Raw genomic sequence first — 27029 nt, forward strand, 5'->3', positions numbered from 1 at the left:
GAAGGTGAACATGGGTGGAGGGAGGGAGGGGAAGGTGAACATGGGTAGAGGGAGGGAGGGGAAGGTGATCATGGGTAGAGGGAGGGAAGAAGGAGGAGGAGGAGGCGGAGAGCACACTTCAGAAAAGGACAGTGAACATACAATTATGGGTTTGTCAAGGGAGTACATCTTTTAATTTTCTGCTTTGGGAAAATTATCAATTAGAGGCTATTCTGCCATTTATATGTTGAAATATAGGTGCTTAAATTTTCCTCAACAAGGTGACTTTTAGTAAATTGCATTTTGCTTCTCTCTCTCTCTCTCTGTCTCTCTCTCTCTGTCTCTCTCTGTCTCTCTCTCTCTGTCTCTCTCTCTGTGTCTCTCTCTCACTCTCTCTCGATGTATGTGTGTTTGTATGTCTTTAGTGTACTAATGCCTTCTTTTGTTGCTGCTGTTTTGCTTTTTTCCCAAAGTTTAGGCTTTTTAAAAAAATATAAACAAAAATAATCTGATTACAATTTTTCCTCTCCCTACACCTTCGAGTTCTTTTTCACCTCCCCTTTCAACCACATCCACCCTCGTGCCAAGTCTCTTATTAGCAAGAAAACAACTGTTTAAGGATTACTAATAAAATAAAACAAAACCAAACACATCTTAATAGGACATAATAGAACCAAAAAAGAAAAAAATCCAAAGAAAATACACATGAAATGTATGTAGATGCAGAGACACATATTTGCACACACAGGAATCCCATTAAAACACAGGACCAGAAGCCATAATGTATATGCAAAGAACCTGTGAGGTTAAACACAAATATGTAGATAAATAAAATGCCCTGAGTTAACATTATTAGACAAGGAACCTCCCAGGCTGCCATTGAGATGATTTTTGTGTTGCCCATCTACTGCTGGGCATAAGGCCTGCTCTTAAGAGTGATTGGCTTCACTGGTGAGGTGAGACTCCCTTGGTGAAAACTAATTTTCATTTGCAAGTAGTTATCAATTGGAGATAGCTTCTGAGTTAGGGATGGGAGCTTGTGTCCACTTCTTTTGGCTCTGGTCTCAGATGTCATGACACAATAGTAAAGCCACCCTTTATATGTTTAGTGTCTTCCATAGTCCCACTTCCTATGGGCAAGAATCCTTTGTTCAACTGACATCTTGGATCTATACCTAGATATCCCAGATGTAAAGCAGCTTTTAGTGAAAAAATGAAGTTAAGATACTTTCATCCCTCTGTGCACAGTTCTTTGCTCTTTCCCTTAACAAATTCTGAAATGACAAATCTCGAATGAGTTAACTTTTTATACGACATGGTTTTTTTTTCTTCAGAGGAGATTGAGTTGGTAACTTGTAACTTTTCGTTTACAGCTTCTCCTGGTCCAAGCAGTGGGCTTGCTGAGTTTGTATTTATGGTTTATCCATAAGATTTTTAAAATTATATTTTACTAAGTCTGATTCTATGTTAAAACAGGTACTGCAAGCTCATCTGAGCACACTACAACCGGAACACCCAGTACTTCAGGTAATTTACTTTCGGGAGAATTAGTTGTGGCTTCTGGTGTTGACAGAAGAAAGACACATGTACATGTAAATATAAATTTGAAAGCTTCTTTTGTTTACTAACTTACTGGGAAGGCTGGGCAGTGGTGGTGCACACACCTTTAATCCCAACACTTGGGAGGCAGAGGCAGGTGGATTTCTGAGTTTGACGTCAGCCTGGTCTACAGAGTGAGTTCCAAACAGCCAAGGGTACACAGAGAAACCCTGTCTCAAAACAAACAAACAAGAAAGAAAGAAAGAAAGAAAGAAAGAAAGAAAGAAAGAAAGAAAGAAAGAAAGGAAGGAAGGAAGAAAAAAAGAAACAAAGAAAGAAAGAAACAAAGAAAGAAAGAAACAAAGAAACTAACTTACTGGGACAAGACGACACCATGTTACTCTGTTTACAACACTGAGCCTCTTAGTGCATCCTGAGTCAAAGATTTAGGGGACCAATGTGATACTTAAAGAAAGTGTATGACTAAGAGAAAAATAATGTTTTATCGGAATTTTAATAAAGCACAAAAGTACTTCTCCTTTATTGTTTAAGACACATTTATAACCTGTTCTAAACAAGATAGGAATATAGACTATGCCCTTACAGTCTGAGTAAAGTCAAGCCCTGGTAAAGAGAGTGCTTAAATAATACATAATAACCACATTCTGAAAAGTATTTAAAGTGTTCCTGAAATACCTACTTTTGTTATTGGCATGATCCTGAGTTTTAAGCCTAACCCTGAGATTTCATATCAAATTAATTTAACTATTTCAAAAGGTTGTTAGAAATACAAAAGTGGATTAAAATTCAAGGTAAATGACATTCCTCTTTTATCTAGGAAAATTACATTTTCCATGTATAACAATATTAGATAATAGACCAGCAGACTAACCGTACATTGGGCTTACTTGTTTTGTGGCTTCTGATAATGATTTGCTTATATTTTATTTTTCTAGCAGCAGAGACAGCTCTATCACAGATATGGCAAATTAGTAATTGTGTATGATGATCTCAATGAATTTTCCCTAATGGATTTCAGAACGCACAATGATTGATGCAGCCCCAGAAACAAAAGCGGATCCCAGGGATAATTATACATATGAAGTTGTCCAATCCTAGCTCTCAAGGGCAATTTTACACATTCAGGATAGGGAACTGCACTAGTAAAAATGCAACATTTAACTTCTCACTTAAATATTCCATATCCTTGGAAATACAATTTGAATCAATGTATGTTTTAAATTTAAATATTTTTTTTATGTCTTGTGTTGAATAGAAAAAGCAGCCCATGTTCCAGAAGCAACTCCAACATACACAGAAGCAAATGAAGTTGCTGGTAAGCAAACATAATCTCAGATTGTGTTCATAGGTTTAGGCCTAGCCCAATACCTTTAACAGTTCACAAGATAAATAAAACATGAAACTAATTTAAACAAAGAGAAACCCTTTACCTGTTTGACCACTGCATGCTTCAATGACATCACATTCAACTCATTTGTTTCTAGTGCACTTAAATGTAGCATGTGAAATAATCTGTGTACTTACATACACGTTCATACTTAAAAATTATAATCTAAGGCCAGGCGGTGGTGGCACACGCCTTTAATCCCAGCACTTGGGAGGCAGAGGCAGACAGATTTCTGAGTTCGAGGCCAGTCTGGTCTACAGAGTGAGTTCCAGGACAGCCAGGGCTACACAGAGAAACCCTGTCTCAAAAAAAAAAAAAAAAAAAAAAAAAAAAAAATTATAATCTAATTCTTACACTCATTTGATATGAACAGTACCATCTTTGTACGGGATAAAATCTCTCTACCCAAAGGAAAATGAATGAAAAAGCTTCAGCTTCCTTACCTTCTTACCTCAACAATACCCTTTCCCCAAGGTAAGATAGAGGTTTTGATTCGCGTTGTGTTTTAGCCAAAACGGATATTTTCAGGCATTCCATTGGACCTGTGGCTACTTTGCTTTCAGTTTTGTAGTGGTGAGAAAGAAAGAAAGAAAGAAAGAAAGAAAGAAAGAAAGAAAGAAAGAAGGACAGAAAGAAGGAAAGAGAAAGAAAGGAGGGAAGAAAGGAAGAAAACATTTAGTAACTTGGCAAATTGACTTATTATGATGTTTCAGTACATAAATAGACAAAGCAGCTAGAAGATATGCTTATCAGCGTTAACAAGTGTGAATTTCCTCTCTGACTGCTGTGTAGGTGAAGCAGCTATGTGGGGCAAGGGCGAGTACAAAGCTCTCAACGGCCACATCTTTTCCTTCGAGTCTGAGTGCACATTCACTTTCTGCCGCGATTGTGCTGAGTCTAGAGAAGACTTCAATATTGAGGTCAAAAAGGACAAGAATGGTGATATTGAAGAAATCAAAGCTCTGATTGATGATGTTGGGATCTTGGTGGTGCGAGATACTATTTCTGTCAATGAAGAAAGGTAAATAGCAGAATATATTCTGTCTATGACTTAAAGAATAGTGTGGAGTATGAGACAAAACCAACCAGACTGAAAAGCCAAGTTAAATAGGGAGTGGCTGACAGTCCAGTTTCAATGCTTGTCTGTGGCAAGCTGGAACACAACCAGTGGTTGGTTCTGATGCACAATTATTCTGAGTGTCTAGAACTAGTGTGAAATGTAGAATCCACGAAAGAGGTACTGGTACATTGTTATTTTTGTAAATGTGTTGAAAGCTAGAGACAAATTTGAAGCTTCACAAAGTAGAAATCAGAGGCCATTGTTTTTCAGAAGAAACTACTCAGATTTCTAAGAGACAAGCTCTTTGACTATTCTCTGGAATAAGAAACTGAGGTGGCATTGATATTCTACTTGTAAATATTTCAAATCATTTGATGGTTGTTTTCTGACAACAGACTGCCATTCTACCTGTTTATTTCTCCAAAACTCCAGGACTATATACATACACTACTTATTTCCCAGCACCCCTTGTCATGGCCATACCATTTTTTTTTTCACTAGCACAGACTGGACTATGTTTTTATATGTTTCAGGGTACAGATACCATTCAGCAATAAGATGATTCATATTAAGAAGCAAGGTGACCACTATGTTCTCAAAACCCGCAGAAGAATCTTGTCTCTAAGATGGGGCAAAAACAAATTGTCAGTAAGTCGACCAATGATTTTCTCTAAACTTTTTGGCATTTGGTCTTTGGTTTTTAGTCATAAAAATAAACATATAGGGGAAGGATAAAGTAAGATTTGTTGAGCAATCTGTACATGCTCACTGTGGTCATCATTTTCATGCCTGATAATCAAGTACCTCAATAGGCAGTCCTTATAATGGCCTGGGATGGAGTCGAACATGCAGATAAAAGTTGGAAAAAGTTGGTAAAAAGCAGGAGAGTTGAAGGGTTTCTATGGGATTCTCAGTTGTGCGAAACAGAGTCTCTGCACTTGTATCTGTTTCTGTGCCTTCTCTTGGGTCCTTTTTCCTTTTGTTGCTTTCATCCTATTTCAGTGTTTAGCTTTTGTTTTCACATCACATTTATTATATTTTATATTATATCACCTTAGAAGTCTGTTTTCCAATGAGAGACAGAGAGTGTGTGACTCTAGATGGGAGGAGAGGTGGGAAGGAAATGGGAGGAGTAGAAAGAGGGGAAACTGTAATCCAAATTATATCATGAGAGGAAAATATATCTATTTTGATAAAAGAGATAAAATCTACGGGAGGGCACAGTAAACAGTGGAGTAAGACTCCTTCTAAGTTCCAGCCAGAGTTTCTTTAAGAAAGGCACCCACCCTTAGCTGACCAGGGTGTACAAGATTGCACAGGAGGAGACCCTGTCCTTGGGTTTGGTTAAAATTTTTCTTGAGATACTTTCACGATTTTATGAACACACCAATGTTCTTTGTTTTCGAAGCTCACTCTTTATAGCCGATATAAAACCTGTGGCCTTTGCGGTAACTTCAACAACACTCCAGGTGAGACGTGACAAGATTGTTCCTAAGAAAATCACTTTCTGAAAGGAAATTTAATTTTTTTTCACATTTAGATAAATTTACTAATAATTTGCACCTGTTTAAGGAATGAGACACGGTTAGAGTTGAAGTATATTTATCTTGCCAAGACTGTATGTCGCTCCTGAGTAAAGCACAGACAAGTGAATATCTTGAAATAATTCTGGCTTGCAGGTGAAGATATTAATGAGCACATTGCCAATAGTAAAATCTCCAATGACTGCCCCAGTGCTTCGAGTAGGAGCAACGAAGTCTGCGAGGATGGCATCCAGGTAGGAAATCTGGGTCTGCCTTGCAGCAGTTTTGGCAGAACTCCCTCTGAATTATTAAAAAAAAAATAAAAATAATGAATATTTTTAAGGTATCTAACACGATGTTATGGGGGTAATATAAAAAGGATAAAAAGATCACAGCAGTGAAGAAAAGTAATCTCCCCATCCTACCTTAAAGGCTCTCACCTTTTGTAGTTGTGGCAGGAAGGGCCAAAGTCTGCTTATTTAGCATGAGCATCTGGCATGGTGTGTTTGCATGACTGTGGTCATTGCTCAAAGCTCAGGATCCCCTACTCATATGTACATCTGTGTGAAGACTTCTGCCATGTGTCTCACTATTTCTTCTCCTCCAGCCCATGACCACCACTGCCTTTCCACCCTATATTTGATTGCCTTTAAAAACTCTTTATATAAATGAGATTATATAATTTAAAAATTATTTCATATAGTATAACGGACTCGTATTTTGTAACAGCCTGTAAGATTTTGTTCTTCATGTGAAAGCTGAGTAATGTCCTGCTACGTAACAGATTTGTGTGTGTGTGTGTGTGTGTGTGTGTGTGTCCACTTCTACTACAGCTGGTAAGGCTATTTTCATAATTTGGCTTTTGAGAATGGTGCTGTATGAAGGTGGTACATAGATAGATAGTTTTTTGAGGACTGATCACACTGGGTCAGTGCCCTGTCTTGGTGTTTCTGAAACTTGTATGCTGTCTTTGGCCATGGCTATAAAAGAGCTCTTTTTATCTGAGCTCTCATTTGTTTATTATTTTCTGACTTTGTGTTGATAGTCATTTTGAAGGGTTTGATTTATATTTATGTAATGATTAATGAGATTTCAAAGACTCCTGAGAACATTCTTGTTTCCCTTTTGGGAAATGTATGGTATAATTGTGTGTTGTTTTTGCACCATTGAGTTGCATGAACTCTTAATAAACTTTGTAATTAGCTCTTTATTAGTTCATGTCTTGCAAATATTTTCCTAATCTCTAGGTTCCCATTTAAATTTTTGTTTCAAAATATACATTGTTTCTTTTGCTTCACATAAAAAAAATGTGGTGAATTTGTTAATTTTTGCCTTGGTAGCCTGAGTTTTTAGCATGGCATCTAAACCTTCACTCCAAGCCAGTGGTTAGTAAAGTTTTCTTTCTTTGATCTTAGGTTTTTATAATTTCAAGTGTTACCATTATACCTTTCATACATTTCAACTTGGTTTCTGTTTCTGGTGTGAGATCAGGACTCGATCTTTCTTCTGTGTGTGGTAATCTTGTTTTCCGGGGACCTTTGTTCAGAGACACATACTTTTCCATTATGTTGTCTTGGTGCTTTGTCAGAAATTGGTTGGCCAAGTGATTTAGATTTATCCTGGGACCCTTCTTCTGCTATGAACTATTTTAACTGTGGACACAGTTAGGCAGCCCATATTTTTTGTTCGAATGCTCGCATTCCCTCTGGGTCTTCCTACTCCGACATGGAAATTCTGCCATGGCTTTCTCCCAAGGTTGTTGAACTCTGTCTTTCCACTGTAATTCAGCTGTGAATGCTAAGGTAAGATTTTTCCCAAGTATCACAGTATATATTCTGCTTTAGCATTAACAGTACTCATTTTCTTAGCATGATAGTTTAGACTTTCTGTAAGACATGTTTAATTAGTACAGTCTCTATTCAGACACAACTTTTCCTCCAGAGCTGTGAATGCATGGTTCCCTAACATCTGACCAGAATGTGTTGTTTGAAATGTCCCTAACATGCATGTGACTTTCATCAAAAGTTATAGAGAATAACAATTCTGTCTACATGCTTTAAAACAGCCATTGAGAAATAGAAGAGAATTTATGAAAAAAAAAATCTCATTTTCTTATTTTCACCTTATTTTTTGGGGGGGGGTGTCATCTGTCTCCGCTGGCTGAATTAATACAAAGTACACAGCTGTGAAACAGAAGATTTTGGCATTTTTCTAAAAACAGTTTTTATAGCAGAAACACCATGTGGTAGTTGAAATATGTTGAAATTTAAACATTTTGTGGCATAAAAATATGTTTTTTATTTTGTCTACTGACAGAGAACAAATGAACAAACAAACTATTTGTGGAACAAACACATATGCTTTCCACTATAAAGCACACTGTATTTTATGGTCACCTGTTCACCTACCTACTCAGGAAATGTAAGCAGATCAACAGTTAGTGGCCAGCATCGCTTTCATGTAGTGTGGGTTTTCACCACTTACCATGCCTTGATAAGCTCCCTAGCTCTGGTGAACTCTTCTCACTCCGCCTGTTTTCTAAGATGCACTGCAGTATAAGAGACAAATGGATACTTGTAGGTGGGACAATATTTGAGACCATTGCAGCAGTCTGAAATTTCAGAGGTAAAACTTTCTTGTGGGACTGCCTTTATCAACTATACTAGCTACGTTTAAGGTTTCATTTGGAATTTGATGGCTCCACACCACATGAGTTATGGAATGTGATGTTACAACAAACTAACGTATCTATCTTTTCTCTGGCATTGTTTGCTCTACCACCCTCCCCCATTATATTTTAATGAAATGTGTTTTGTTTTGCAGTATTGTGACAAAATTATTGGAACATATTTTGAGAAATGTACAAAAGTTTCCCCTTTATCCAGCGAGTACAAAAAGGTGTGTGTTGATGAGTACTGTCGAACCGGAGGGGGCAAGCAGACTACATGTGACACCTACTCGGAACTGGCCCGCCTGTGTGCCTATGATGGTCCTGGTGACTTTGAACCCTGGCGAGATGACTCTGCTGTGGTTTGTGGTAAGTGCTTCTCTTCTTAACAGTTGTAGGTTACGAACAAATGACTTCTTAAAGAACTCTCTTAGTTCAGGTATATCTCAGAATGATTATCTTGAATGATTCTAAAGCCCAGAAAGGGAGTAATCAATAAGGAAGTCTCATCTCTAATGTGTTTAGGAAGAGATTAGAGGTCATTTTGTGTATTAAACTTGACTTGTTGCTGAATTTTGCGTTAAGGTCTTAATTAGTAAAGTCATCAGCAAACTGGAAGGGGAGAAATGTAAACTCTATAAACAGAACCAAGTACCTTTAATAGTGTCCTCTTAAAAGATTAATAGATTATAAACAAAAAGCTTTATACAAACATAAGTACAATTTATACTCCAATGCTTGGGTTAGCCTTTATTAAACTGGAAACCAAATTTAACATGAGATAAAACTAAATGATGTTATTCAGCATCCCTCTAAATTTAAAACTACTGAGTAAAATAATGCTAGGGAAACTGCCATCATTTAGTTCTATGGAGTATCCAAAATGACTTATTTGCATCATGAAAAGCAGAGTACACATGGTGGGACTCATGGCTCCAGGTGCATATGTAGCAGAGGATGGTCTAGTTGGTTATCAATGGGAGAAGAGGCCCTTGGCCCTGTGAAGGTTCTATGCCCCAGTGTAGGGGAATGCCATGGCCAGAAAAGTGGGAGAGGGTGGATTGGTGAGCAGGGGGAGGAAGGAATGAATAGGTTTTTTTTTTTTCCAGAGGGGAAACTAGGAAAGGGGATAACATTTGAAGTGTAAATAAAGAAAATATCTAATTAGAAAAAAAGAAAAGAAAAGCAGAGTCAATGAAACCCATTTGAAAGGACCATTGGGGAATTGTATATTTACTATGTTTGTTTTCCTGTAATCTTTTTACAAGTGTGCATGTTTTCTCATACCTTCAGCAAAGCAACAATGTCCAGGAAAGCACATCTACAAAGAATGTGGACCTTCAAATCCCCCAACGTGCTCTAATGTGGCTCCATTTCAAGACAGTGAATGCGTGAGTGGCTGCACCTGTCCAGAAGGTAACTTACTTATGAAAGGTTCACGCCACCACAATAATGCTGGACAGAGTGCAGCAAATCATAGATCCAAAAGATTATCACAACAGGAGAATGATTCTTATTGGCCCTCTGACAACCCATGAAGGAATGTCAGACATGCTCCAAGCTAATTAACGTGCTTTTTATATCTGAACACTGAGTGTTCCCATACTCCACAGACTACATGGAGCCTAATAGGTCCTGTCTCTATGGGGCAGTAACTCATGCCCAGAAGATTTCCCTCTACTGTTGTGATTGGTCAACATGAAAACTGACCATTTACACAAGAAGTTGCCATTTCAGGGCACGCTTACACTTGCTTTAGAACTAATTCATGAGTGGCTACAGTTGGGAAAGACTTCACTGATGTTTATAGAATTTTGAGACTACATCTATACATGTATTCTAGGTTACCTTTTGGATGACATCAGAGAGAAAGGAAAGTGTGTATTAAAGGAAAGATGCCCCTGTGAATCTAATGGAAAAGTGTATAAGCCAGGAGAAGTCCGAGAAGGCCCCTGTGGCTCTCAGTGGTATGTGTGATCTTTCTTTTTTTTTTAATTAGATAGTTTCTTTATTTACATTTCAAATGATATTCCCCTTTCCCAGTTTACCCTCTGAAAAAAAACCCCTATTCCCTCCCCACCTTCCCCCTGCTTACCAATCCACCCTCTCCCACTTTCCTGGCCTTGGCATTCCCCTACACTGGGGCATAGAGCCTTCACAGGACCAAGGGCTTCTCCTCCCATTGATGACTGACTAGGCCATCCTCTGCTACATATGCAGCTCGAGCCATGAGTCCTACCATGGTCCACTATGTTCATAGCAGCCTTATTTATAGTAGCCAGAAGCTGGAAACAACCCAGATGCCCCTCAACAGAGGAATGGATACAGAAATTGTGGTACATCTACACAATAGAGTACTACTCAGCTATTAAAAACAATGAATTTATGAAATTCTTAGGAAAATGGATAGATCTGGAGAATATCATCCTTAGGGAGGTAACCCAATCGCAAAAGAACATACATGGTATGCACTCACTGATAAGTAGATATTAGTCCAGAAGATCGGAATACACAAGATACAATCCACAAACTACAAGAAGCTCAAGAAGAAAGAACTTCAATCCTTCTTAGAAGGGGGAACAAAATACCCATGGAAGGAATTACAGAGACAAAGTATGGAGGAGAGACTGAAGGAAGCACAATCCCGAGACTTCCCCACCTGGAAATCCTTCCCATATACAATCACCAAACCCAGACACTATTGTGGATGTCAGCCTGGCTGACAGGAGCCTGATATAGCTGTCTCCTGAGAGGCTCTGCCAGTGCCTGACTAGTACAGAAGTGGAGGTTCACAGCCTTCCATTGGACTGAGCACTGGGTCCTGAATGAAGGAGCTAGAGAAAGGACCCAATGAACTGAAGGGGTTTGTAGCCTCATAGGAGGAACAACAATATGAACTCACCAGTACCCCAAGAGCTCCCAGGGACTAAACCACCAATCTACATTAATAATCTACATTTTTAATCTACATTTAATGGATGTTAAGATAAAAATCAGGAAGCTGGGCAGTGATGGAGCATGCCTTTAATCCCAGCACTTAGGAGGCAGAGAAGGGCAGATTTCTGAGTTTAAGGCCAGCCTGGTCTACAGAGTGAATTCCAGGACAGTCAGGGTTATACAGGGAAACCCTGTCTCAAAAAATCAAAAAAAAAAAAAAAAATCCAAACAAACAAAAAACAAGATAAAAATCAGGGTTTTCATTCATGCTTAAATTAATTAAAATTTAATTCAGCAAAAAATGATGCTTCTAAGAATCATAACAGGCCATGGGTAAAAAGAGAACAGAGCAAATAAACCATCAAAACAATCTATTTGTCAGTGTTTTTGTGTTCCTGATATATTACGCTTACAGATTCTGAGTCAGTTACTCAGGAATTCTCAGGAATCTTAAAATTATGATGACTCTGAACATACTTCCACTAATCGTCATACTTTAGTATTTACATAACTAATCTGCTTATTCACATGTAAATAAAGAAAATATCTAAAAAAAAAAAAGCACAAATACACTAAGATTAGTAGTACCTACAAAGAATTACAGGATGGGCTTACCTACATGTTGGCTTCAGCTGTGATGTTCTAACGTTGTGGTGTTTGTTCAGCATCAGTAGAGTCACCTTTGACTCACCTTTACATTTAACAGCACATGCCAAGAAGCTAAGTGGTCTTGCACTGAAGCTCAATGTCCTGGGAGATGTAAAGTGGAAGGGAGCACATTTACCACTTTTGATGACAATAGATTTAGCCACCCTGGAGACTGTCACTTTTTGGCTGTCCATGTAAGTATTTACTTACAACATCTGTGAAAACCGAACAAATTTCTCAACTAATTTAAAGCATAATTCCTGTTATGTATATTTGGTAATTTTATACATGTATACAATGTATTTAGAGCCTATCTATTTCCTACTTCCCACTCCTAGATCCCTACCCTGCAAACCAACTTCATTCTTTCCTCCTTCTCCCCTCTCTCCTTGTTCTCTTTCTTATAAGGGACTGAGTCCAATTATTTCTGTCATTATGCACATGGGTATAGGGCTATCCACTAAAGCATGAACAACCTTCCAGAAGATTACTACAGCTGTAAGGAAAACTGACTCCTCCTTTCTCAGCAGCTATGAGCTTTCAATAGCTCTTCTGCTTGGAGTGGGACCTTGTGAGCTCCTCCCTTGCCTAAATTGGAATGTTGACAGCATGATGTTGCATGAGTCTTGTGTAGACAGCTACTATGCTATGTGTTCATCAATGAAATGGCTTGAACATCTCCAGAAGACATTCATTTGTATCAGTCCTCACAACTTCTGGATTTTACAGTTTGGATTCCCCATCTTCTGTGATGTTCCTTGAGCATTTGGGGGAAGGGTTCTGACACAAATATTACATTTAAGGATAATAATTCAGTCATTACTTTTTGTACTTTGACAAGTTCAAATCTCAGCATTAACTACTATCTAGTGCCAAAACAGGCTTTTTTTAATGGGAGTTGATAATTGGTCTGACAAGGGAGTTTGAAACTGTATGTAATTATAATAGCAGTAGGTTGTCCTCAAGTATATACAATCTTCCCCAGCACAGGTACTTGGTCATAGTTGGACTACGAGGCATGAGTTCCCTTCTGTGGATCAAGCCTTAAATCTTATTAGAAAGATGTTAGTTGACTCCATAACATTCTTGCCATTATTACACACATAGACATTTCTTGTCTGGCTTATTGTAGTTCACTGGTTTCACAACTGTATACGATTCTTAATGACTCTACTTTTCCAACAGCTTGTAGAGTTCCTTCTGACACTGGGAAAGCTAGCTGTCAGAGAGGAAGTAACTCTTCTATTGATTACTGTGTAATGCAAAAAGAAGCAGACAGCCTTTAAATTATCAGCTATATGTTTGAATGTCTTCTTTTGATCACAAATTGATATAGTATCTATCTGTATTATATCATGTACACTCTGAACATTTCTTTCTGAAATAAAATTCAACAAGTCAAAAGTTAATGGACTAACCTTCTAAGTGCCTAGGAAAGGCATTGCACCCATCTGTGTGTCTGTATATGCTCAGAAGTGCTTCACACAATCTGGTCCTTTATGTAGCAGAGCATCATATTCTTTATTATCCCCTGGAATTTCTTTTTAGCTGTTATTATAAAACAGAGCCCCATTGTGTGATAAGTGCTGTATTTTTCACTTAGACTCCTCATGATACTAAAATTGGAAGTAATCTGAATTTCAATAAAAGAACAGTTCCATTTCGTAGCTCTTGTCTTCAGTGGGCATGATAAAAAATGAATTTACGAATGGCAAAGTGGGAGGTGGATTAATATGGGCAGGTCCCAAAATGTACTTTCTACTATTGAAGATCTGCTATTCACAGTGAAGATTCCTGTGAACCCAAAATAGTCTCTTGTCTTCCTTATTGTGCCCCTCTCTTTTACTCTGAGGACTAGGGATGGAGGAAGAGAAAGAGAAGCCCACTAAGTCATATAGAATGCATGTTTCCAGATCAGTGGTTCAGAGACCTGCATGTTGGAGTGACGAGTCTCATGACATTTCACATAAAAAATGTAAAGCTTCCTGAGTTAAAAAACCTCTTGCATGGCATCTATACAGATACTTCAGCATACCCAGGCATTCTAAAGCCATTTCAAGTTTAATCCCTGATACTCTCCACAAAGCACTGCACTTATGTTGGATGTGAGAGTGAATTATAAAAGAAAGAGCATGCCGGGCGGTGGTGGCGCACGCCTTTGATCCCAGCACTTGGGAGGCAGAGGCAGGCGGATTTCTGAGTTTGAGGCCAGCCTGGTCTACAGAGTGAGTTCCAGGACAGCCAGGGCTATACAGAGAAACCCTGTCTGGAAAAAAATGTCCATCAGTTGTACAAAGCATAAATTCCATATGATACCCAGACCATTTATAAAGTGATTGTCTTCTCCTGTGAGTACACTGGAGGAGGCTTCTAGATTCTGGGCAGATTGTGTAGAGAAACTGTACCGATTTAATTTTATTGTGATTAAGTAATGTAGTAGCATATGAGAAAATTCTTAAACAAAAAATAATTGTTTTTCAGAATGATGAAATTTCTATTAGCGTGAAGATCCAACCATGCGGGGATGGTCAGACAGGATCGTGCTTAACTAGTGTTATGGCTCTCCTGAATTCTGTAAGTACTTGGCTTCCTAAGGTTTACCCAGAGTAAAAATCGGATCAATGATTTCACAAGCTAAAATCTGGAGAGAGCTGAGGAGTTGGTTCAGTGAACAGAAGAGCTTGATACCAACTCGTGGGGATATGAAGTCCAGTGTCAAGGACCATGGAATATCTGGGAATAACCACATACGCTTATAACCTCAGGCCTCTAGGGCAGAGTAAAAGGCATCACTGGGGCCTGACGGCCATCTAGCCTAGCAAAACTCAGTAAAATCCAGATTCAGCAAGAGACCATGTCTCACTGGGATAAGGCAAGGAGTGACTGAACAAGAATCCCAATGCCATGCTCTGGCTTCTGCAGGAAATTGCATAAGCATGTGTAACCCCCATACACATGAAAATTACAAAACATAAAAAATAAATAAAGAGAAGAAAACATAATTTGGGAATGAGGGTGATGGCCAGCCTATACTTGTTTTGGGCTTCATCCCTAGCACTAATGTGAGGAAAAAGAATGTTCACCCTGGCTGCATTGTCTATAATTGCAAGGCATGGGAGGGAAAGAGTAGAGCCCAGGGGGCTTGCTGATCAGCCAATTTTGACAATTTGACAAACTCTAGGTTCAGTGGGAGACCATGTCTCAAAAGAACAAGGAATGCGGCAATTTAAGAAGATACCTAGTACAAGTCTGTGATTAACACACACACACACACACACACACACACACATACACACAAGAGTCAGAATTTTGAAGGCTAATGATTTTGCTGTGTAATTAAATGTATGAAGAAGATTCCAGAAAAACAATTACATTTCTAGAAGAGTTGGAAAGAGCCAAGATTCTGAAGCATATCCATAATGAGCTCAAATACATAATGGTGTGGGAATGGCAGGTCAACCATGTGTATTCATCACATAGTCACTGTGCTTTTAAAGGATGTGCCCCAGCTTGGTTTCTGATGCTTACCAATGGTTAACACTTCTTCCTTGTCTGTTAATTGGAGGTGAGGGATCTTTTCCAGGGTTGGTATGAGAAGCATGAAGCATGGTGTAAGAAAGGTTTTGTTGATATTCATAAATAAGTTCTATAGAATTCAACATGTTTTAGTGGCATAAAAATTTTGTGTAGTACATAAATCTATCCTGGGCTAATGGAGTATTTTGAATTTTAGTCAACTTCAGGTAACAGATTTGTGTTCAACCGTGATGGGACAGTCACAAAGGATGGAGTTATAATTAAAGGTTACTACTATTCAGGTAAGCTTAACAATAGTATTTAAAAATATGTGTAAGACATACTTATTCACTCAATTTCTAACACTGACATGCTAATTTTTATGGTACAAATTTTTCTATAGACGGTGTGCAGATCTTCAATTCATCTTCTTTGTACATGCAAGCAGAAATATTCTCTCACATAAAAATGCAAATACAAATGGCTCCTAAGATGCAATTGTATATATCCTTGGCTCCTAACACATTCACAGACACTGTAGGTAAGTCCTCCAAACATTTCCAATCCCAAGGATCCAACACCATCCATTTCATGTGTCAATGTACTATTATAAAAATAATCTCTTACATTCTAAGAGATTGGAACTTTTGCTGGGCTTCTCAGCCGAAATTAATAATACACCTGGAGGTCACTAAATATATGTCTGCTATCCTACTGTGTCTTAGCCTGCTTATGTAACTTGTATTTAAGAGAACCATGTGACAACCAGCCTCCACTCATCACAGAGGCAATACCAAAAACTGTCGACAATTGATGTATTTATATTTTTTGAATTAAGATTTTTACTTAGTGGATAGAGAAATGGTTTATTGCTCTTGAAGAGGACCTAGGTACATTTCCCAGCACCTTACAAGAGTCAGTAACTCGGCTTCCGGAGGATTGGATGCTGTCTCTCCTGCCTCCATGACTACAAAGCATTCATGGGCTGCATTTCCATACATGCAGGCATATAAAAAAAGAAATCTAAACATATAGAAAGACTTTTATCTAGTGGAAATGTTGAAAATGTTTTATATGTCCTTTTATGGTTCTGTGTTCTGGGATTTCTCTGAAAGACCAATAAATGAAGTCTGCAGTTTCATAACTTTTTCTTAATGTTTGCCAATACTGACCAAACACATTTGAAGTATTTCTAGCAGCATTTTCAATAGAGTAGCCCAAAGGCTGAGTATGTGGAAATACTAACTTTAGTTCTTCTGTGCCGTTGACATCATGCAGGTCTTTGTGGTTCCTTCAACAATAAGGCAGAAGATGATTTCATGTCAAGTCAGAATATTCTGGAAAGCACAGCTCAGGCATTTGCTAACTCCTGGGAGATGATGCCTTGCCCTAATGGAAGCCCCTCTTCCTGTGTCAGCATTGAAACAGGTGAGAGCCACTGAGAGTCAAGCTGTGCTGTTAAAAGTTGGTGCTGGTACATGCAGTCTTAGGCTGAAAATCAAAAGAACACATCCAACCCCCTTGCCTCTAGCTAGTATTTGTTATACTGACCCAGTTTTAAAAGAAATAGAGAAGTAGTTTGGTTTGAGTGTGTATCTTAAGAAAACCCATTCTTACACAATTGCAGAACACGGAGGTTGTGGGGAGGTTTAGAAATTGTTCAATTTATTTTCCTTTCTTTATTTTAAAGGTGAATATGATCATTGGTTTTCAGGGATGCATATTCAAATTGCTTAGACACTTGGTTGGTAATACCAATCCCAACCCAGTTCTAACTACAACCTGACATAGGTATGACTCCTGTTTTAGTCCATAAAAGGCTTTCATTAACACTGTTTATATTTATTCCCATTTAAACTCACAGAGGGCACTATGTGGCCATTGTTGATACTAATACAGACATAGGCAATAGAGGGCAGAGCTCCTGGATTTCCTAGGGATCGCAGATGATGCTACAATCCAAGCACTTGAAAGCCAGTCACACTGATCTTCCTCCTGTGGTTGTGCTCGTTTGTCATGAGTGCCTATGTCTCTATTTTGCTAAATAAGCAAAGCCTACAATCTGTTAGTGTGTTAACCAGTTACTTCTAAATGATTATATATATATATATGTGTGTGTGTGTGTATATACACATATATGTGTGTGTGTATAATTATAATTATATAGGATCATGTGTGTGTGTGTGTATGAAACAAAGTCTGATAATTTTATAATATTATTTTAAACTACTAAGTCAATCCCAAATGGAAATATCATCTACTAATTTTGAATTGAAATCTAGTTGGTAGAAGTTTTTTTTGTTTTTTTTTTTTTTTATAATTTCTATTTGGGCGAGAGGTTTAGTTGTCACATTACTTGTTTAGGGTGGTTGCAATGAAAGAATTATGAGGTTATATAAAAGAGTGAATTTCTTATAAGGAATAGAATTAGCTTATGTTCAGCAGAAAAGAGACCAGTACATTGTAGTAGCAAATAAAATAAATCTGATTTCTAGTGTATTATATTTGAGTTAATAACAACATGAATTAAACTGAACTTGGAGATGATATTATTAATGGTAGTGGTTTCAGAAAAAAAGTGTTGTGACTGCTTGTGAAGGATTTGTTGGAGTATTGGTCATAGGTTGCTTTCTGAGTTTCTTTTATGAGTTCAGACTCTTTTATGTTTAAAATCATTATAGGGAGGCATTTGCTATCACTTCTCTTTTTATGGATTTTATTATTGTGAACTTAATATGGTGGTAGATACTTTTAAATAAACAAATATCAGTTAAACCCTTTTCAAAGAAAAAAGTGCATTTATTGATCATGGTGCTGCTGCTTCATGTGTCCTGGGGGTGACCCAGAGGAGGTGGCACGTGAGCCATGTCTGTTAACGTGTAGTCCAGAGATACTTAGGATATAGTATCCTTCACTTATTTTCATTTTTATAAAAAAAAAAAAAAAAAAAAGCCTGTGCTTCAGAGAAATGTCAGATGGGTTAGTAGGAGATGGCAGCTGTCATGAAGATTTTGCCTCTGAGTGGTGGACTCTGTTTCCACCATTACATTAAACTTCATGACCCTGAGTTTGATCCACTACAGCAAACTGCTTTGTGAGGAAGACTCCGCGTGGAGGCAGAACCGTGAGAAGTACTCAGCTTTCCTTTAAGTTACAGAACCGTTGATGTCGCTGAGGCTAACTGTGTCTACTTCCTTCCAGAGAAGTTTGCTGAAAGTCACTGTGAGATTCTTCTCAGTTCAAGTGGGCCTTTTGCTGCCTGTCATCAAACTGTCAACCCCAAATTCTATCATGAGGTATGTGATGGTCTAGCAACTTAACAGCCTTTATGAAGAAAATTTTGGAGATTTTGACTGAAGCGTGTACTCGTTAAACGTTTTCAAACTACCACTATTGTCAATAGATTAAAGTATATGCTGCAAATTAGCATTCGAGTCAAAAATCTTACCAAAGTATGAGATAAACTAACTCTATATGGTTGGAAAATAATCCCAAACGATCAAAAGCTTGAATAATGGTTCCTTTTTATTTTTCCTAAGTGGGTTAGTACTTAATTAGCCATTTTGAATGTCTTAAAGCATTTCTAAATGTCTCAAAGTGCTATTTAATTCCAGCTGGGGAGTGCATGGCTACAACATTAAGTTGCTACTTTCAAGGTGCCTGTTCTTCTAAATAACGCTACAATGCAATATACATTTCTTTCTTATTTTAAAGGAATGCAGAAAATATACGTGCTCTTGTAAAAATGGTCAGGATTGCCTGTGTACAGTCCTGGGGAACTATGTGAAAGCATGTGCTGAGAAAGAAATATACCTCGTGGGCTGGAGAGATGGACTGTGTGGTGAGTGGGAGAGAGGGTGTTGCAGGCCCTTCTGCATGCTTCTGAGCTTGCTGCATGCACCTGGGCAGGAGGGGTTGGGAGGCACGTGCCTTTACAAACATGGACCTGATTCTTTCAAAACTTATTTTCTGTCTTCTTTTTTCTTTTCAGAATAATTGGCTAATCTTGAATTTTAACATTTTTATTCATAATTTTAGTTGACATGATTTTATTTTTAAGATGATAGATACTTACAAAAATATGTTCAAAAAAAAAACCCTGACATTTATATAGTTTTTCATTTGTAAACTGGGAGCTCAAATATTGTAGATAAAATATTTATTATACGTTTGGAATATGACTTCCTAAAGATTTACCCTGAGAGAAGAATTTTAACTACTAAAAAAATTCCAACAAGTCAGATGTGGAGGCTAGTACCCATTTTTCCAGCCCTTGGAAGCAGGAGGATTGCTGTGAGTTTAAGGACAGCCTAGGCTACATAGTGTGTTACAGTTTAAACTGGGCTACGTAGAAAAATCTTGTCTCACAAAATTGGAAAAACAACAAAGCCAACAGGTTTGTAGGTGCCTATATCCTTTGGACATAAACAGCATTTCATAGCTCATGTGCAACAGGCCATGGGGCCTGGCACACCCTCTCCAGGGTCTCCTCACAGCTTAATTCTCTTCTGTCATCAATTTAGCCACAGTGAAACAGGCTTTCTTTCTCATATGGTCTAACTGTAACGACCTTCTTTGCTATTTCCACTCTGCCCCTCCTAATCTCTATTCTACGGTAAACATCAGATTGTCTTTAAAGTAAAATTACATAAAACTGGACTGCCTGAAACATTCCCGTTCTTTCTCCTGGTTTAAAGGGTCCCACAGTACAGATCCATCCTAGTTGTGCGCGGAGACAATATGCACCTTTGCTTTTTTTATGGCACATGCCACAGTTGCCCTTAGAACAGGAGCATAAGCCACACAAGAGCAGAGTGTACTGCCTAGACCACTTGTGGGCTTGGTCTGAAGCACTGGCTGAAAAGAAAGAGTAAAAAATAAGCCAACGAGCCAAAAGCTCTTTCTCCACTCTTCACTCATAATCCACTTGGCTCTCTAGAAACGTCAGTGTGAAGGAAGTTCTCTTCTTTAGTGCACACATAGTAACTACTGTTCTTGTCTCTTCCCCGCAGAGGTGTCTTGTCCAAGTGGTCTTGTTTTCAATTACAAAGTGAAAACCTGCAACAGTTCTTGCCGATCCCTGTCGGCGCGAGACCGAAGCTGTGATATAGAGGACGTTCCAGTTGACGGATGCACTTGCCCCGATGGGATGTACCAGAATAACGAAGGGAACTGTGTTCAGAAATCTGAGTGTGACTGCTATGTTAATGATGAGATCGTGCAGCCTGGCAAATCGATCCTTATTGATGACAATAAATGGTATGAAGTAGATTACATAGATGTTCATAATGCCACCCACAGCAGATTACGATGCTTCTACGGCATTGACAAGGGAATGTGTTCTTTCAGAGAAATGGCCACTTGTCACTATGAAGTCGTCCTCAAATCTGCCACATTTTTTTTTCATTTTCCACTTATTATTGAGGCTGTTTGGTATTGATTGATTGATTGGTTGACTGATTGATAATTGATTGTGCCAGAGGCCAGTCCCTGTAGAGGTCTTCTTTCCTGTCCATTCTTCTTGAGGCAGTGGAGGAGGAAGAGCATTGGTGGAGGGTATGACTCTGTCTTATGAGATATTTAGGGTTGCTGTATAGTAATAAAAAGTTTACTTAGCTATGTTACCTTGCTGCTGTAGCTGACCTGCCTTCTGTGATCCTCTGAGGCCAGAAACTGCAGTTCCTGGCACTTAGCAACCCTTACTAAAACAGCAAAAGACCAAGTAAACAGCCTTTGTAAACAGCCTTTGTACTGTCTCAGCAGGAACTGCATGGGGGTTGGTGGAGCCTTTGAGCCTGCTAGTCAGAAGTCACAGGAAGAAAAAGGGACACTTTGAAAAGGGATTATAGATTTATTACTAAGTTGTAAAAAAAAAAATGTCCTATTAAAGCTATCTAAGAAAAAAAGGCGGGGGTGGGAGGAGTGGAAAGGTCCTAAGCAGGGGCGAGGGAAAAGTTCTTCTAAGTGGGGAAAGGGAAAAAATTCTTCTTTAAGTGGGGAAAGGCAAAAAAAAAAATATTTTCTCCTCTTTTCTCTGGGGAAAGAAAATACATTCTACTTTTTATCTCTTTGTCCTCAGTATTTTTACATCTTTCAGAATACATGATCACATGTTAAAAAGTTCATTAAGTTCACACAAAAAAATCAAATCATAAATTGAAATAGAAGTTTACAACAGAGAATGTTTATATGCATGTACATTAGAAGTAATTATCTAGCTAAACATTCATTACCTGTCACAGCTCCACAGGGTCACTGGAGGTCTAAAACCATAACTGTACTATTAGAGAAGTTTTATGTAGATAAACCCAGGCAATATTTTAATATTCTGTTCTAGCATCTATAAAATTGTTAGTTCTCTTTTTATGGCCTTTGGTTAATTATTTTATAACCTCTTGGAATGTGCTCTGAGTAGGAGAAAGTCTGATAACTACGCAAGAGCAATTAACTGCTGACACTTGGGAGACTGGCAGAGTTCTCATTGCAGCTTTGACTATCAGAAAAGCACCTAATAGCAGTCCCTCTATAAAAGAGCTTAATAATCACTGATATAATTTTAGGAATTCTTATAGGATATTTATTAGGACTTAAGAAGTCTTCTATGTGTCTGCATAACATCACTACAAGACAGTACATCTTTGTACATCTGTAGAGATCTTCTCAAAAGGAGTTGGCTAATACCTAGTGATTGTTATATATGTTTAATAATAACAGGGAAGCATATTAATAGCAGGAATCTTTTCTACAGTGAATTATCTCAGGGCCTTGTCTATAAGAGTGAATCTGTCATGGATTGTATTGTAATCTGAAGCAGGCCATCTCAGGAAGATCACCTGCTAGTTATTAGCTTATTATGGCTCTTGATATGTGTTCTGGAAGATTTTATAGACAGGAAATGCAAAATGATTTTATACTCAGATAGTGAAATACTATCTTAGTATGTAGCATTCTGGAAATACTTGTAAGGTGTCTATGTTTAGGGCTTGTATTGATTGCTATCATTACAAAAGAAAATTGTCATACCTTGTACACACGAACTAAATAAAAGTGTTTGTTAGCATGAAGTAGTAGCTACTGTCTGTGGCATTGGGGGACGCTTCCCAGCGGAGGCTGTAATTTGAATTCTCATAAGAACTGATTGTTTTTCCAGATAAAACTGATGTATGGAGAATGATTTTTGTGAAAAGAATGATGTAGAAAATGCTTAGGAAATATTGGGCACAGGAGCTATTGTATAAGGTTATGCTAGAAACAGACTGTGATCAGGCTGTGGAGTGGATCCTTGTTCACAGACATCTGGTTCAAGTTTCATGTTTCATGATGAGCTCTCTTTCCCTCTGTAGTTATTGTAGAGTCAAGTGATTATGTATTTACACAATAGGGCTCCATCAACACCTGCCAGCACTACTGAGCTAGCTTACACTTCCTTCTTTTCCTGTGACTTCCTCTGTACCTGCATCACATTCCCTGCTCTCTGAACAGAATGTCTAAGGCAAAGCACACTTTTGGTTGGGTCACTAGCCTTCTTAGAGAAATGACTGACAGTTGCCAAAAAGAATAGAACAGCACATTTAAGGCCATTCAAGATCTGGCCCCAATCTATTTCAATTACTTTGATTCATATCATTTTGATTTGTGTATAAACTTTCCTGCATCCACAGAAGATTCTTGGGCGCCTTTGACACATGACTTACTCTCTCTGCTCTCAGTTTTTCATATTCTCAGCTAGGTTTAGCCACAGACGCTGTGGCTAAACTTTCCATGAGATTCTCTCACATCCATAGAACTTGCCCATCCTTAATAAGGTGATACCTTAAAATTTGGCAAAGCTTATACATATTCTTGTAACCAAGACACATTTATACAATTACCCTTAAACATTAATGTTTAAAGGATATAAAATATATGGCTTTGTTTTATTTCCAGTGTCTGTCAGGATGGAGTACTTCATTGCCAAACTCCCCTTGATTTAACCCTACGTAAGTGGTTTTATTGCTGTTGCTATTGTTTGGTTTCCCACCCCTGCCCTCATGTATTCCCCCTCTGATCCTCTTCTCTTCTCACCTCTCCTCCTCTTATCATCTATCTGTCATCTGTCTGTCTATCTATCATCTATCTATCTATCTATCTATCTATCTATCTATCTATCTATCTACATATCTATCTACATATTTATCCTATCTTTCTGTATATCTATCATCTATCATCTGTCTGTATCTCCCTATTTTATCATTCCTTTAGCTCATTTCTATCATTATCTCTATCTCTTTATCATTATTAATATCTCTATCTCTTTCTCATTTCTCACATCTAGTTCAATATGTCTGTCTTCACCTCTCTCTATGTCTCTCTCTCTATTTCCATCTTCATCTTCATCTCTATCTCTAACTTATCTATTTCAATGTCTATCTCTATCACCTCTATCCATATCTCTATCCGTGTGTGTGTGTGTGTGTGTGTGTGTGTGTGCGCGTGTGCGTGTGTGTGTATGTGTGCGTGTGTGTATGTGTGTATATGTATATCTTGCCAAACTCTCACAAAGCATACTTAGCTGGCTTTGAAAGGATAACAGTCCTTTTATCTCAACATCCCAAATGCTGAAGCACATGCCAGAACTCCTACTTCTTAAATAAAGTGATCAAAATCAGATCAGGAACTCTATATTCACAACTCCTTGTTTTTATCTCACAGAAAACTGTTCCAGAGGGGCTGAATATATAGACTGCAAAGATCCCAAGGCACAGAGAAGAACAGAAAGGACATGTGCTACCCGGAACATACCTGATTTTGAGGTGGGTAACATGACATCAAAGTGCAGCCTTTAAAACTTTAACTCTTTCAGGATAGACAGAAGCTACAATTTCTGTATCAGAAAATAATTAGATCATTTTTGTGCTTGCATGATCTCTTGTACTTGTCAAATGTGGGCCCAGATGAACATTAGCCATATTGATGCACTTACCTTGAAACCATTAGTATGCCATGATGACAGAAGTGTTGATTCTCATGTTTTCTTGTAGGGTGACTTGCCTTGCAAACGTGGGTGCTACTGCCCTGTAGGAATGGTCCGTAACTCTAAAGGGATATGTATACATCCTGATGACTGTCCCTGCTCTTTTGGTGACAGAGAATATGAACAAGGCAGTGTTACTTCTGTTGGCTGCAATGAGTGGTGAGTAATAAATAATTCGCAGTTTATTAGTTTTGGATATTTAGAAGTGGGTAGCTTACTGTTATTTTTTCATGGGAATGAGGAAGTCAAACATAGGGCTATTTCAAAGAACAATGGCCAACCTAAGTTAGCAAAAGGTTTTATGTTTTGCAATACAAACTTTACGTAACATATCTCATGAACATTAGACAATATAAGGAATACACTTATAAAATTTAAACCAAGAAACATTTTATCATTATTTACAAATCAATAAAATATATGAATCAAGGAGAAAAAATTATTACTCTTCTATATTCTCCTTTCAGTACTTGCATACAGGGGTCTTGGAACTGTACCCAGAATGAGTGTCAATCAACTTGCCACGTCTATGGAGAAGGACATTTTAGAAGTTTTGATGGAGAAAGTTACAGCTTCGATGGGCTCTGCCAGTATACATTCGTTGAGGTATATTTTATAATAAGTTTTTCTTACCTTCATAACCATTCTTCATATGCTCATGAGTACAAGGGAATTTTATTTTCAAAAATTGGATTTTTTTTTTTTTTTAAAAAGAGATGCTGATAATATGTTTCTAGAAGGGAGAGTGTTTTCCAATGTGATGTTGGCTCTGGCAGCTCTGCTTGCTTCTGGCATGGCTTCATTAGATGTGTGACTGTGGGCACCTTAAGATATCTGTGTTTAGCATTCTAAATCTATAAAACATACATGGAAATATCCCCTCCTTGAAGCCATATGGGAGCACACATTGTGGCCCACAGTAAGTGCTTACTGAATGTTACATTCTATTATTCCAGCAGTAACAGTAACAATGGGGACTGGACTTCCTCAAGTGCTCCCTTGCCAAGTAAATTGACATAATTTAATCTTGTTAAATCATTGCAATACTGAAATGGCTATTATTGCTCCTATAATTCAGATACAGACAGGGATATCTAAATGAATTAAGGAAATTATACCACTACTAATAAGAGATGGTTATAGTTAAAGAATGAAATGTTTGATTTCAGTTTATGCTTCTGAGAGGCAATTAAGCTCCTTCCTAGGTTATCATCTAATGGATGTTTTGTTGTTGATTAGTTATGATTGACTTATATAAATCACTTAAGATTTGTAAAATTCAAAAGCAAACCAATGGTTCGTGTATATGACTTAAGTGCTGGTGCATCTATAGTAAAGTCTGACCTTGTGTAGAAGCAATGGAATTGGTTTTGAATCAGAGCAGGATAATTAGAACCTACTCTGCTCTCTGCCTGGCCACAAATTCAGCCAAGCTGATGAATTTCAGGAATTCTTTATCATAATATATGATGTACTGAGTTTAAGAACTCATCAGATGTGGATGTTGCAGTTAAGGTCTATGTTCTTGACATGACTAAACTATTATAATTTACTTTTATCAGGATTATTGTGGCCAAGAAAATGGCACATTCCGTATTTTAATTGAGAGTGTCCCCTGCTGTGAAAACGGGCTTACGTGCTCCAGAAAAGTCATCGTGACTTTCCAGGTATGACATGACTCCTCTTCCCTTGGATGTCCTCTCACAGTGTGACCTAACTGAAAGGGCTCTTGGTAAAACAAAACAAAACAAAACAAAACAAAACAAAACAAAAACCTTCCTTCTAATTTATAGGATCAGAACATCATCTTACAAGATGGCAAAGTAACAGCAGTTCAAACTGCAGAAAGTACAGATTGCAGCGAGCGCAATGCAAACCCATACTCCATCCACACGGTTGGCCTGTACCTGATTGTGAAGCTTCAGAATGGAATCATCCTGATTTGGGACAAATACACAAAAGTATCAGTTATTCTGGACCCAAGCTGGCAGGTATAGACCTCTCTCACAAGCTGGGGAAATGAACATTTAAAGACGTGTCTTCATAGGCCAGTGGGGTCCGGATGGAGGGCTCAGTTCTCTTTAGTTACCATTAAGTATACTCAAGTGACCAAATCGCTCAGGAATTCGAGCACAGTCAATTGAGGCATTCTAGTCTAATTGTGTCTACTCTCTTGAGATTATCATATGACATGACTTTAAGGCAATTACATGTTTTGAATTAAGAAAATATTCTTGCAGTAGATATTCTAAGAGTGAGTGTATGCATGCACAATTATTTTTAAAAAATCACAAATATAATTATTTTGCATTCTCAAAAACATTTATCATACTGGGTGTGCTGGCACATGCCTTTAATCCCAGCACTCAAGAGGAAAGCCAAGTGCTTCTCTGTGAATTGGAATTCACCCTGGTCTACATAGCCATGAAGGGATGCTGCTTACTGGGTTGCTTCCCCTTGCTTGCTCAGCTTGCTTTCTTATAGAACTGAGGACTACCAGCCCAGGGATGGCACCACCCACAATGGGCTGGGCCCTCCTGCCCTGACCACTAACTGATAAAATGCCTACAGCTGGATCTCATGGAGGCATTTTCTCCTTTCTCCAACCTACGTCAAGTTGACACACGAAACCAGGCAGTACCACATGTCTATATTTCCAACTTTTTTTTTTTTTCTGAAGTCTAACTTCTTGAGTTCTTTGTATACCTTGGATATTAGCCCTCTATCAGATATAGGGT

At 38.1% G+C, this 27029-nt stretch overlaps 1 protein-coding gene across 1 annotated transcript in view; it reads left to right on the plus strand.

Annotated features, from left to right (window-relative positions):
• The window catches only part of Muc19 (mucin 19, oligomeric), a 77364-nt gene that overhangs the window by 521 nt on the left and 49814 nt on the right, over positions 1–27029 (plus strand). Inside the window, 23 exon segments of the mRNA XM_031359571.1 lie at positions 1456–1506; positions 2795–2854; positions 3719–3947; positions 4520–4634; positions 5395–5473; positions 5666–5763; positions 8333–8546; positions 9471–9593; positions 10021–10144; positions 11821–11956; positions 14244–14336; positions 15496–15580; positions 15682–15819; positions 16557–16706; positions 18480–18574; positions 18993–19119; positions 20291–20537; positions 23205–23257; positions 23970–24070; positions 24299–24450; positions 24759–24897; positions 25854–25958; positions 26085–26282. Coding sequence (XP_031215431.1) covers positions 1456–1506; positions 2795–2854; positions 3719–3947; positions 4520–4634; positions 5395–5473; positions 5666–5763; positions 8333–8546; positions 9471–9593; positions 10021–10144; positions 11821–11956; positions 14244–14336; positions 15496–15580; positions 15682–15819; positions 16557–16706; positions 18480–18574; positions 18993–19119; positions 20291–20537; positions 23205–23257; positions 23970–24070; positions 24299–24450; positions 24759–24897; positions 25854–25958; positions 26085–26282 — 2912 coding nt within the window.

This window comes from Mastomys coucha, unplaced genomic scaffold (assembly GCF_008632895.1).
Source record: "Mastomys coucha isolate ucsf_1 unplaced genomic scaffold, UCSF_Mcou_1 pScaffold11, whole genome shotgun sequence".
NCBI classification, from domain to species: domain Eukaryota; kingdom Metazoa; phylum Chordata; class Mammalia; order Rodentia; family Muridae; genus Mastomys; species Mastomys coucha.